Source organism: Cyrtonyx montezumae, unplaced genomic scaffold, assembly GCF_038088225.1.
Source record: "Cyrtonyx montezumae isolate F1298 unplaced genomic scaffold, pur_monq_1.0 scaffold_18, whole genome shotgun sequence".
Lineage (NCBI taxonomy): Eukaryota > Metazoa > Chordata > Aves > Galliformes > Odontophoridae > Cyrtonyx > Cyrtonyx montezumae.
Window position 1 is genome coordinate 16,023,984 of NW_027071914.1, and position 13,291 is coordinate 16,037,274.

General features: G+C 50.2%; 1 protein-coding gene across 1 annotated transcript in view; it reads right to left on the bottom strand.

The window, feature by feature from the left end:
- Positions 1-738: 738 nt before the first annotated feature.
- Positions 739-13,291, bottom strand: part of ACSL6 (acyl-CoA synthetase long chain family member 6) — a 69,974-nt gene continuing 57,421 nt past the window's right edge. Inside the window, exons 11-22 of the mRNA XM_065734843.1 lie at positions 11,734-11,807; positions 9,514-9,591; positions 7,704-7,838; positions 7,305-7,439; positions 5,974-6,069; positions 5,033-5,105; positions 4,795-4,883; positions 4,119-4,235; positions 3,744-3,887; positions 3,341-3,442; positions 2,945-3,016; positions 739-1,553 (exon numbers count right to left, since the gene is read on the bottom strand). Of these exons, the coding sequence (XP_065590915.1) occupies positions 1,413-1,553; positions 2,945-3,016; positions 3,341-3,442; positions 3,744-3,887; positions 4,119-4,235; positions 4,795-4,883; positions 5,033-5,105; positions 5,974-6,069; positions 7,305-7,439; positions 7,704-7,838; positions 9,514-9,591; positions 11,734-11,807 (1,256 nt within the window). The 3' untranslated portion in view covers positions 739-1,412. The remainder of the gene's footprint in view (positions 1,554-2,944; positions 3,017-3,340; positions 3,443-3,743; positions 3,888-4,118; positions 4,236-4,794; positions 4,884-5,032; positions 5,106-5,973; positions 6,070-7,304; positions 7,440-7,703; positions 7,839-9,513; positions 9,592-11,733; positions 11,808-13,291) is intronic.

A 13,291-nucleotide genomic window follows, 5' to 3' on the forward strand; every position in this document is an offset into this window, starting at 1 on the left:
AATGAGAGAGAATTCAGATTAATAATTTATCTTTTTGTTTCAAGAGTCTACAGTGTCTTCCTTTCTAAGACAGAAAATGTGTGCCTTTGCTGCCCTAGCAGGCAGAGCTCCAAGGTAGCACGCACTGGTGCAGCACACAGCAGCTGGCAATGCACGCAGATGATGTAGGACCCCATCCTGCAGCCCCGGTGCTCACACTACCTGACCTTACAGCTTCTCACTGCTTTGCTCTGTGCTTTTCGTGGCAGTTTGCTCCAGCCTCCATTCCTGGCCCCTTCCGATGGCTGCAGCTGGTCACAGATCCCAGGTTTCCTCCCAAAACTTGCTGCTTATTGCAGAGAGGTCGCTGCAGGTGATAACGGGATCCAAACATCTGCACGTAGAGGTGTTTTCCTGGCAGCCACATGCGATGCCTCACCCCACAGCACCTTCGGGCCAGAACTGTCCTCATGGCCGCTCAGAGCAGCGTTTCCTCCTCTTCCTCAGCATGGCTGCATCCCAGGCCAGCTGTTCTCCAGACAGACTCACTTTGCTCAGCCCCGCTCACACCGTGCACTACTCCAAAAGGGAACCAGCCCAACCAGAGCGTGCAGCATCAGCAGTGTTAAAGTCATAACCAGGGACCAGACACACGTGGCTCGAGGCTCACCTGCACTGGCTCTCGTGCAGACCTTGTGTTGCTGTGCTGCAGCATCCCTGGAGCACAGGGCCGCCTGCAAACAGTCACACAGGAGCTGGAGGGGGCTGGGGGCTCCTGCCCTGCAGCACGCCAGCATGATCCCAAGCAGTGGTCATCTGTTAGGTGTCACACTGAGCACAAATACCAGGAGACTTGTTCTTATTTCTGTTCTGGTTGTTAGGTTGTTAGTGATTAAATCAAATTGATGGAATTGATGTCCTGGAAAATATAAAAACTATCACTTAATATATAAACCGATATCCAGCTTGAAGTTACAGATCAGGGAGCATAGGCTTTCACCATCCATCGCTGATAGCTTGAGGTAGACCACATTACTGATTTATCCACAATTTCAGTCTCTAACGTGTTAGGGGATACACAATCAAATATCAACAGACAAATCTGAAGCTTTCCCTAGTTTAGCTTTGAAATGTGTATAGTTATTGATAAGTTTCTGTAATTCACTCGGACATGGATTGAAATTGATGTATATTCTGTAGATTCTTGATGGTACCCCACTGTGTACACAGAGTAGAACTGATATCACACCTGATGAAAAAAAAAAAAGGAGGAAATGGGCAATTATGGTTAGTGGTGAAATCCTAAAACAGAAGGCTCAAACGTAAGATTCAGATGCTTATCCGCTTCAGCTGTGTCAGTCTGGCTCTGTACTTTTGAGCATTATCCTAATATTGCTACAAAGTCCATTACTCGGGAGGTTCTTCCCGTGGTTTCAGATGGAGATGCTGGAATATAGCTCTTCTATCTGTTTTTTGAAGTAATCTCTCAGTTCTGGTCTCTTGGCCTTTAACGTCGGTGTCAACAAACCGTTCTGTACTGAGAACATATCGGAGTGAATGTAAATGGCTTTGACCTGGAATAAAGAAAGGGACACGTTTGTAGCAGAGGTCGCACTCGCCATGCATGACTTCTTTATGTGCACATAAACCTCTTCTGCGTGAAACCGAAGTGAGGCAGAGCAGCAGGGCCAGCATATGCAGTCCTATGCTCCCCAAACCAGGCTGTCCTGAGTTTTGGTAGGCTGGGACTCGCAGGGACATAAGCTGGGGAGCTGTTTTAAATCCTTTTTAGATGAGGTGGTTCATTTTCCCCTGTAAGCACTGTCCTGCTTCTCGCCCAGGGGTGTTCATCCCCAGATCAGCACTGGCAGATTGCTGCCATCTCACCCCCACACTGCTGGCACCGAGGGCAGGGAGGTGAGAAATCTCATCCTCGTATGCAGGGCAGGGCATGCCATGCACGGGCACACTGCCCCTCAGGGATGGGGCTTAAAATTACCAACTGCAACAGAGATCTGATTTTGAAGTCCTTTGGTTTTGCAATGCAAAGAAAACCTGAATTGATGGGAAGATGGCCAGGCTTTCCTCACCGCTTTATTGCCTGCAAAATGTTGAAAGAATTGATGGCTTGAGGATATTTCTTACTGTGAAGACTGTAGCAGGAGCAAACCAGACTTATTACCACAGATAAACGTGCACTACAAACCACTGCATTTTGTTTCTAAACTTGATTCTCTTTAATATAGGTTCATTTTCCTGCGTAATGGGGAAATGAATAATAAGTCTATGCTTAATGCTGCTTCTGCTCCACTCAGATATGGGGAATTATTCACCAGAGCTACCACCCACAGACTATGTATGTGAGAGTAAATGTGAGAGTAAAAGCCCTTTGTAAGCTGTACATAATGATTGGGAAGTTCATTATTTTAAGAGAAATAAGTACTTTATATTATAAAATATGTTTTTGCTTTTTTTTAAAATGTGCTTTTAGTGCTCTGTAGTTCATTACTGATTTCAGATCTTTCCTTCTGAGGTGTCTGTGGCCCTGTTGTACAAATATTTACACAAGCAACAGAAAAGGATCAGTGCATAGGCTGGAAATCAAACAGCAGTCTGCCCTGTTGGTTATGGGAATGGTGGTTTGAGCCCCGCTTCCTTACAGTGCCTCCACTGGGAAGGACTTATCAAAGCACCTATCCCAAACCCTGGCATCAGATTGGAGACATCACTCACATCCCTTGGTTGAATTTTCACCTCTGCACCTGAAACTTCCACTAAGTTTCATTCCAACGTCAAGCACGAGTGGGAGGCAGAGCTGTGGCCTGTGCATTTTCCAAGGGGGCAAACACAATGTGCTGGCATTGCACCACGAGAACACACAGCATCACACCGAGGGCTAACATCTCCATTCAGTGCATGCAGACCAATGCCAATGTGGCCACAATTAATTAATTGATTCATTTACCTGCTCGAAGGAGTGAAGCCCGCTCTCCTTCCCTAACCGCACCATGTCCTCCATTATTGCTTTCTGCAGTTCCTGGGTTAAAACATTCACCATGAAATATCAGGAACAGCCTTACAAGCAATTATCACCACAGACCATTCCAAACACGTTCAAGCACCTTAACGACAGTAATTAGCAAACGTTCTAATGAGGAAAGGCGAAAAACACTAACAGTAAAGGGGGTTATGGCTTTGGGGAGGAGGCACAGTGCTGGGTGCTGCTGGCTCAGCCCTGCCCGTGCAGTCACTCTGAGCAGATGGTCCTTGCCCTGACAGCACAACAAGCAGAGTCTGCCTTGAAGAGGGATCATGCTACGTCAGCACAGTGACTGCAGTGCAGACAGCTGCAACAACCAACCTTATTTCTACAGAGCTCTGCATACGTTCCGTCAAAGCCTCTCTTCTTCGCCCAGCCTGGCATGGCTTCGGCATCTGGCACCACGATTCCCACCAGGAAAGCCTGCAGGGAAAGGAGCAGAGGGGTCAGGCAGAGGCTTAATGCCCCATGCTGAAGTCAATGCACGGTCAGGCCGTATTTGATAGGATTTTATCACTTCTTGCCCAACGGGGTCAGGAATTGGCCAACACATTGCAGCGAGGCACATCCTGGTGACTGTGCCTTTACTTCACGTAAACTGCTTCTCTGGGACTCTTTCCTGCACGTGCCAAAAGCTGAACACCTTCACTTGGGTTCACGTTCTGCTTGGGCAGTGATGGAGTGAGTGCTGCTTGTCCCACGGGGCTGGAGGGCCGTGCTGTACCTGCAGGCTGTCTCCGTGGACGTAGATCTGGGCCACGGGGTCACTGCGGATGTAGATGTTCTCTATCTTCTCCGGTGCAATATATTCTCCCTGAGCGAGTTTAAATATGTGCTTTTTCCGATCAATGATTCTGAGAGTCCCATTCTGTCAGGAGAGAGAAGTGAGAGTTCCCAGAGAAGTTAATTAGCCACGTTGGCTCCGCAGCTCTGAACACCACATCCCCAGGAAGCCCTTCACTGACACATCTGAGTTTATTCTGCCAAAATTAAGCTTAATCATTGGTAAAGATAAACCCTCTTGGAAGGCCACGTTCAAAACCTGAACGTGTCCGTGGGATAGCACAGCTGACACGGGCTCCACTCATTGGATACGCACAGGTAACCACTTCCCAATGTCTCCGGTGTGCAGCCAGCCCTCCTGGTCCAGCGCTTCGCTCGTCCTCTCCTCATCTTTCAGATAACCCTTGAAAACGTTCGGTCCTTTCACACATATCTGCAAGGCAGGACGGGCTGCTAATTAATCATGTCATTATTCTGCTGAGGTTACCAGCGAGCTAAACAGTGACTCCCTGATGTGTTTGGAAGGTTGATTTCATGACTGTGCCCCGTGCAAATAAAACATGCTGAGTTATAAAAGCGACCCGTGGATTTGTCATGGATGTATGGAAGTAGGGGACAGAACCGATTTGCTTAAAGTTGATTTTCATTCAGCTTGAAGTTTAAAAAAAAAAAAAAAAGTGATTTCAGTAAGTTTAATTTCCATGCAATATCAAAATGACAGCAATGCAGAAATCACAGTAAGTCAGCTCTCTAGCCAAGCTAATTAACTCAGCCTTGGCTTCTGAAGTAATCAGGCGTGGCACTGGCTGGCAGCAGTGCCACAGCCCCTCGTTAGCAAATGCTTCACTGCTGTGTTGGTAAACTGATGCTTTCTTTCCCTGACAGTCATATTAAATGCACTTGTGCACCTCAAAAACGTAAAATGCTCCAATAACTATAACTTAGTACGGCGTCCTCTAATAAGAGTTTCATACAAAACCTTGAGTTCCTACCTCTCCTTCTCCTTTGGAAGCAAAATAATTCAGCTCCTCCACGTCCTTCAGTCTGATTAAGTTGCAGGGCAAAGGGGCTCCCACGTGACCTGGCAATCAAAGTTGGCAGCTCGTTTGTCCGCTCTCTTACAAACAATAATTGGCATTTTATTATTAGTCACGTACTTTCAGATACATCTGAAGTTCCTGCAGGAATTCTGCGGGCAGAAATGATTTGGAAAAGGAAGAAAACCACTACCTGAGGTCCAGTCCCCGGGGGTGGTGAAGGTGCAGCCCGCCGTGCACTCTGTCTGCCCGTAACCCTCGTACACCTGCCAAAGGAACGGGCACCCTGCATCAGTGCACAGCATCTCGCTGCTGCAGGAGTTCAGGGACGGCCCCGTGAGCTGATCCTGCTGTGTGCAGCAGGATGGGGCACGGGCACTTTCCCTGGCCCTGCAGAATTACCTTTACTATGAGTCATGCTGTTGCAGAGCGAGCAGACAAGCTCAGCAGTTAGCTTTTGAGTCTAGGACTTGGCAGGAGGAAGTTGCTAGTGGGAAAAAGTGGTATTTTGGGGGGACATTCTGAAAATTTGCAATTTTTTTTATACCTATTTATAAGCTCTCAAAGGGAGCCTTGTAATTGTCCTGGGCTTCCTAGTCAGAGAGAAGAAACTTAGTAAGAGTGAGGATCTTAAGTGCCACGTGTAACAATCAACACATACATAATGGCCTCGAGTTGCACCAGGGCGGGTTCAGGTTGGCTATTAGGAACAATTTCTTCTCCAGAGAGCTGTCAGGCAGTGGCACAGCTGCCCTGGGAGTGGGGGAGTCACCATCCCTGGGGGTGCTCCAGAGCTGTGGGGATGTGGCACCGGGGGACGCGGTCAGTGGGCATGGTGGGGTGGGCTGGGGTTGGACTTGATGTTCTTAGAGTTCTTTTCCAACCTTAATGATTCCACGATCCCGCGAGTGGGCGTGGTGGAGATGAGTTGATGGTTGGGCTTGATGATATTTTTAGGTCTTTTTCCAACCCTAATGACTGCGGTTTTAAGGGGTGAGACAGGTGGGATGACTCTATGCTCCTGGTGCCCAAGGCCACGCCTTGTCCCCACCACAGGGATGCTGGGTGCCCACAAGCCATGGCTGCTGGTGGAGCCACCTCGTACACAGTCCCAGTCCCCAGCCCATGGCTCACCTGGCAGCCCAGGGCTGCCCGCAGGAAGCCCAGGACGGTGGGAGAAGCTGGGGCAGCTCCGGTCACGATCATGCGGACGCATCCCCCGAGGCTCGCCTGCGGGACAGCACCAGGAAACAAAAAGAAACAGTGTGAATCACTACAGATAGCACAAATGCTGTGTGTTTCTTATGCAGAGCTTGCAGCGAATGGCCCCACCTCCGTCCCCTGTAGCAGTCAGCCTGGCTATGGAAACGTGAACTGACCCTGAGCCTTGCCTTTAGGAACAAAACCCAGCTAAACCTTGAAAGCAATGTAACGTAAATGTGTCCCTCATGGGCAGAAACGATGCCCAAAGCACAGCTCTGCTCCATCTCATCCAATCCACATCCCTTGCTAGAGCTGCTCCTGCAGCAGAGCCCGGGGGTAACCCTGGGGAAGAATCAGTCTCTTCCCCCACTGCTTTTTTCTGTGCTCACTGGCACCTTCTAGTTACCAGGCTCCCAAGCATCCTAAAGCAATGCCACCCTTTTCCAAGGGCAGACGATCTTGCACACAGTTGGGAGGCACTACCACATTCCTGTGCAGCTTCCTCCCCACATCCCTTCATTTCCTTTTTCTTTCAACGAAAGCAAAAAGGATCGAGCACAGAGCAGCCCAGCCCAGCCCTGCAGCCCCGCCTGATGGAAGGAGCTGCACTTCCTCTGCTTACAAACGAAGCAGATAAGTTATCCAATTAAAAAAAATGAAGTAATCAGAGCCTCCTACGGCAGCATTGTGCCTGGAAAGCCTGGTGTAAAGCCAATTTAATCTGCTTTATTACTCGGGGGATGTGTGGCACATGGCAGGGCACTGATTTATTTCCCTCTTGTTAAATCAAGATTCACGCTCGCGTTTTGCTCTACTTGCTTCTGCTCACTCTTGCTTTCCTTCAGAAAACATCAGCCTTGAGTACACCTAAGTGAAACCCAACCCTGAGAACAGCCATTACCCGTAGAGAATCTGCAGTGTTGGAGCCACATCTCTTCCACCCGTTATCCTTTCCCTCCTCACAACTCCCACCCAGCACCCCAATCCCTCTGCTCTGCTGAGCTCACTGATCTGCACATGGGGCCAGATACGTGCACCGAGCGTAGATACAGAAACACAAGCAGAAAAGTGGCAGAAGCTGACAGATCCACAGACTGTGCTCTGTTTCCTTTTCCTACTCAATTTTTCAGCCCGCCGTTCAGTGGTGAGCAGCGGTTGGCCACGGTCTGATGGTCAGACCACACCAACTGTGGGGAACACCGGTTGCTATTGGAAGAGATGAACAGCTCCCTGACCTCAGACTCGCTTCTTAAATCCCATACCTGTATTTTGTTAAAGAAGAGCTTGTCCCACAGGCTGTCGTTTCTGATGATCCCATTTCGAACCTCGGCTTTTTTTCTCCTGGCAGCGAACTCCAGCACCCAGCGCTTCAGGGAGGTGTCTGCCTGGCTGAAGATCTGCAGCAGGGAGAGCAGCACGGGCTGGGTGAGCCTGGAGCTCACAGCCTGCTGCCACCGACCACGGCCCTTAGCACACCTACAGCTGTGCAGCTCATCTGGGCCACGGGGACAGCAGCAGCACAGCTGAGTAAGGCTGTGCTATGCCTTTGTTAGCGTGGGAAGGGAACGAGGCAAAAGGGAGAAAAGGGAAAGGAATCTTTTGGATAAATACTAGAGGGGCGCAGGCTTTGTTAGGGCAAAAAGAAAAGCAAGGAGGCTCACCTTGTCGTACATCCTGTTCAGCAGGCGTGGCACAACGGGGAAGATGGTGGGACGCAGTGCCTTCATGTCATCCGACAGCAGGCGGATGTCACCTTGGAAGAAACCAATTCGCCCTCCATGGCAATACACCACAGACTGCAACCGAGAGGAAAATGACCACATCAGACCTCTGTGCTTTTAACCTGTGGGGCAGAGCATCCCTCCAACGCACAGAAATGCCCTTCCCGAATTTTCGCTCTCCAGCATGGCAAAAATGGTGCTTTGATCTACCAAAAAAAAGGGACAATTTTGCACGGCCTGGAAGCACGTGGATGGCTGTTGGCATTTTCAGAACTGGGAACTCAGCGTCCACCAAATCTGCCACTTTCTGGAAGAGCAAGGAGCTGCTGCCTGGGGACAGGGTCTCCCTGCACGACGCAGGACGTGCTGACGGTTTTTAGGTGTTAATACTTTAGTTTTGTTTAAGCACAATACAGACTACGTTAGCAATACAGTGCCTGATCCCTTATCCCAGGAACACCTCTGCAAAGAGGCTTTGCCTGCATGGAAACCACAGCTCCAGAAGTCTCAGAAACAAACTTGGAAAGAGCTGACGTGCAGCCAGCAGCCACCTTGCTCGAGCTGGAACTGCACCGCTGTGTCATCACCACGGGCTCGTTGGGAATGATGATCTCTGTGGGTCCCTTCCAGCAGGACAGTTCTCTTCTAAAGCACTCTTAGCTCTAAAGAGCACACCTATACAATTTTAACTGCAACTCCCAGGAACTACTGCCGTTGGGGGAAGCTGATACAGCATTTGTTGCTCAGAATAATTTTGAGGATGATTTTTAGCCCTTTAGAAAATTCATTGCATGAAGGAGCTTTTTCAGCAGGAGTTAAACCTGAGCATCCCTCCCTCCGTGCACTTCGGAGCTGCCCTGTGCCACTGCAGCAGCAATGAGGTTATTTCAGTAGTTCCTATATTTCTGCCCAAGCAGATGACTTTGTAATAATTAAGTTCTCATTAAAGTGCTTTGCCTGAGCAGTGCTGGCACACTGACCAACACACCCTCAAGGATTCCACTGACAAGAGAAGAAACTCTGGGCTGTAACTCTCCAAACCTTTCATGGGCTTCCAGCTGCAATTTGTGAGTGCTTTAACAGAGTTGAATGCATTACTTCTGGCCTGTGCCTGGATGCCTGTCTGACTCTGTGGGCATCAGCACTGCTGGGAAGGCACTGGGCTGCAACCGAGCCCAGACCCACTCCTCATGCACTGAATCACTTCTTAGCTCCCACATTTCCAAGCTGGGAGAGCTGATTATCACAAATCATCACCTAGCTTCCCTGGAAGGGATGTAGGAGCCCTCTCTGCAGGCTGCTCTGAGCTGCTATCTGCAAGGATACGCTCGCTGCTACCTGCAGGGGACGCGGGCCATGCCCAGAGCATCACTCCCAGCACTGTGCTGGCTCCGCTCCCTGCTGGGATTTGAGCTGATGAAAATAATGGTGCAGCACTACCTTTGCTCCCAGCATCACTATTCCCAGAGCAGGACCCGGTGTCACCGCGCGGCACTTCAGGAGTGCAGGTGTTATAGTGCTACGTGGTGGCAATGGGTATTTAGTATTTTATTCATTTTATTTCTTTCGGTGTGGAAAAAACAAAGAGGTGATTTCCACTGCCGCTTGGACCTTACCTGTACCATTCGCTCAAACATGTGTGCTAAAGGCAAATAGGAAATGTGAACATCCTCACAAGTAGGAGACCACTGACTCTGGAAGAAAGCAGAAGGGGCCCCACGAGGCCGCGTCAGTTGGGGCAGGAGCTTACCTGGATCACTCTCTCAAACATGTGAGCCAGAGGCAGGAAGGAGATGAGCACATCGTCCTGTCTCGGAAAGATCACTTTCTGCAGGTGGAGGGCATGGGAGACAGAAAGGAAAGAAACACTGACAGGAAGACAACAAGAAAGTCATAAAATGGTAAAAAGAAAAACGGCACCAAGAGGAACAAGAAGGGAAAGATCACTGAGAGAGGAAGGGAGCAGCACGAGGTGAAGCGTTAGGGCCACAGCGGCGATGGAGCTGCGTTAGTGGGAGGAGAACAGAGCACGGAGATGGACACAGAGCACAGAGCCCAGCCCCACCACCAGCACAATCACAGCCAGTGCTCATGGCTTTTCCTTCAGTTAATCTTTGATTTGGGCCAGGGGATGCTGGATCACTTGGCTACAGAAATTAATGATTGCTGTTAGCATTTCCTCATCGTTTTCTTGATTAAAATGGGATTTTAAGTGTGTTATCGCTGTCCCACTGACAGGCATGCTGGGGAAAGAAAGGCAAAAAATGATGTGAAAAATAAAAGTGGCCAACGTCATTGCTTTGCCTCAAGAGCCTGACTTGATTCATGCTTTTCTGCCAGCGTGGCCAGGGGTACAGCTCTCCATAACGCTATGAATTAGGAAAACGGACAGCTCGATGACCCACCAGCTTGCCCTGAGGCCAGAGACCAATGCCAAATGAGTGCAGCAGCTCTGGCTCCAGGGTTTGGCAGCTTACACCCCCAGTGCATCCCACAGCTGTGCCAGAACTGCTGCCCTGTGGCAGAGGGAGCGTGCTTCTCAGGCTGGCTCACTGAGGTTCATCTGGGTGCACCCAGTGAGGCCAAACGTGGGCCTTCTCAGCATCCCACTCGGGGCTGTGAACACTTGAGCTAAGCTAGTCAGGCCTGCAATTGTATGCATGCATTAATTCAAATGGGCTTCAGTTTCTGCACTTGCAGTGGTGTGAAGCCATCACCATTCCCAGCCATGCCACTTTTTTTTTTTTTGTGCTACTTTAAGTGCCCAGACAAGAAACGATTTGTTTTTAAATGGGACCAAGGTGCTGACATTTAATAGCATCGCAGCCAGTGCAGTTAGATTAAATGAAAGCAGCACCTCAGCATTTGAAAATAACCTTACAACGAAGGTCTAAGTTCACTTAAGAAGAAACAAATCTGTTTATGAAACTGACTGAACTAAGCCAAAGTGGCATGACAGTATGCAAACGGTGATCTGTGTGCCCCTCACTCCAGGTGCTTGAGTTTTGCTGACAGATGCCAAGCACTTGGCCCCGTGCTGGATCCGTGCTGTGCTCACAGCTCACCCCACAGTGCCAGGGCACGCTCAGCAGCCTCACACCTCCACCCGACACCTTCGGGATTAACACAAGCATCTGCTGCCAGTGAGCACCGAGCCCACAGCCCCGGGAGACACCACGTTCCCCTGAGGTGCTCCCTTCCAAAATAAACTCTCCTGCCCTTTGGGACATGGAGGCCTCGAGGCATCAGCTGCCACTCATGCATCCCTGTGCCCCGGGGCAGCCCCAGCCCTGCAGCACAAGCCTGGCAGCAGATGGAGAAAACTCCAGAGATGGGGAACTGAGACCACGGTACTGCCCCATACCAACCCCAGGACAAATGAGGGCTGTGCTGTGATACGTGGGGCATCCCACATGCACACTGCAGCCCCACAGAACCGTCTGTTTGCCACAGACAGCAAGATCCTTATATTCCATGGGTACAACTGGCATGCAATTCATACTATGTTGTGCTTCCTATATTGTTTCTAAAGAAAAGTTGCATGAGATATACTGTACATGGACTTGGCCAATGCTGTAGGATAGCCAAAACCAAGATATACTGTAACATAAATGAAATAAACCGTTCTGACGTTAAAAAGCATACATTTTTCTCTATCTCTCTCTATAGATACAGACATATGAGTAGAAAGCTTTCATCTAAAGACAGTGACACTGCATGAGCATCCCCAGCAGTGGTGCTATTTCAGGCACTGCTCAGTCCTGCAGGTTCTGGTTGCTCTCCTCACCCCCCCACCACTCCATGGGGACAGCACTGCTCCTCAGCAGCACCCTCTGCCCACAGAACTGCAATTGGCCCTCAGGAAAGATAAATGTGGCTCTTATCAGCAGATAAGAGATGTGATCTCCAGCTGCTGCTGGAGCCCAACCCCCGTGCTCTGCACACAGTGTTTCCCAATCGGGGTATTCACCTCTGTCACTTTCAAAAAGCCCGAAAAGTCGGCCACCACGTTCCCATGCGTCAGCATAGCACCTTTGGGGTTTCCTGAAAGGAAGCACAGAGGGTGAGTTTAAAAGATGAGCCAGCAGTTCATTTCCAAAAGCTTAAAACCGACCAAAGAAACAGGAAATCATCCAAACAAACACCGTTAAACGATTTTTAAAGCATTTAAATCTCACAGTACGCAGCAGCATCCGCCAAAGGCGCTAATCACAATACTAAAAATGTAATAGAATGACCCCACACACTCAGCACCACATGCACCCCTCGACGGGAGACCTCAGGCAGCGGCTTCCACCAGGAACAGTGCAGCAGGAATTCTGGATGGCCCTCGGAGCCAGCAGAGTGAGTGCAGACAGCTCGGGCTGCACAGAGCTCCGTGCAAAGCACCCTGCCACATCCTGCCCCAGCACTGCCACTTTGCATCGCCCCCAAAGGGTTCATTGCAGAAAAGAAGCAGCTGGGGAGGATGCAGCTGCCTCTGCAGTTCGTGGTGGTGCTGAGCCCCGTGCCCTCACCAGGGTCTCCTATAGGCAAATAAAGGCCCAAGCCAAAATAGTAGTTACTGCACACGTTTATTGCACTAGAACAGGACATCCTGAACATCGGTGTTCCAAGCACATGTGAGTATGGTCCCGAATCCTTACAGACAACCACAGGAGGCTGTTGGGGTCTCACACACATCCCTCCTTGGTGCTGGCCCCTGCTGACAGCAGCCTGGCTCTGAGGCTCATGTTTTCACAGCCAGGTGCACACCTGGATCCTTCTCTCAGGAAAATTCCACGAACCCACGCCAGCTGTAAACACACACAGGCAGCCCTGGCACAGCTCCTCGTGCTGTAGCTGTGTCTGCCCAAGCAGCCGTGCTCCCGCAGCATTGCACAAGCATCTCCGTGCCCGCAGGTGCTCTGAGTGCTCTCTGGGAGGCTCCTCGGGTGCTCTGCGACCTCAGACTTCACTGGGAGAAATCCAGCACAGAGATGAAGCTGTCTGGGCTGGGAGGTTCCTGTCTCCATTCACCCTTTAGGTCCTCTGGTTGCTTTAGGCATCCGCCCGGCAGACGGGGTGCTCCGTGCTGGGAGCCCTTTCCCAGAATGACCACTTGTAGAGGAGCAGGCAAAGCTAATTCTCTTTAAAAACCCCGTGCCACATGAGTGACTCTGCTCTGCTTTGAATTCCCTCGTACAGCAGCACTTCGTCCATCCCGAAGGCAGCATGGCAATCCCATTTTGATAACAGTGGGCGTGGGAGCTTCTCCTTATCTCAGTGCCAAGCTGATGTGGCAATAAACAACAAAGCAGCATTGCTAAAGTGGTTCTTCCCAGCAGCACCTCCAGCAGTGCTGCAGCAACGTGACCCACGGGCATCTCAGGGCCCTCTGGGAGAGGGGGCACTGCTGGGTGAGGAGATCAGCTCTGGGAAGGGATTCTGATCCAACCAGGAACAGGGGAGTCCTCACTGGGACTGTGCTCTGGGAGCAGCCAGCATGCACAACTGTAAAGTGATATTTCATCTGTGTGCTTCAGTCC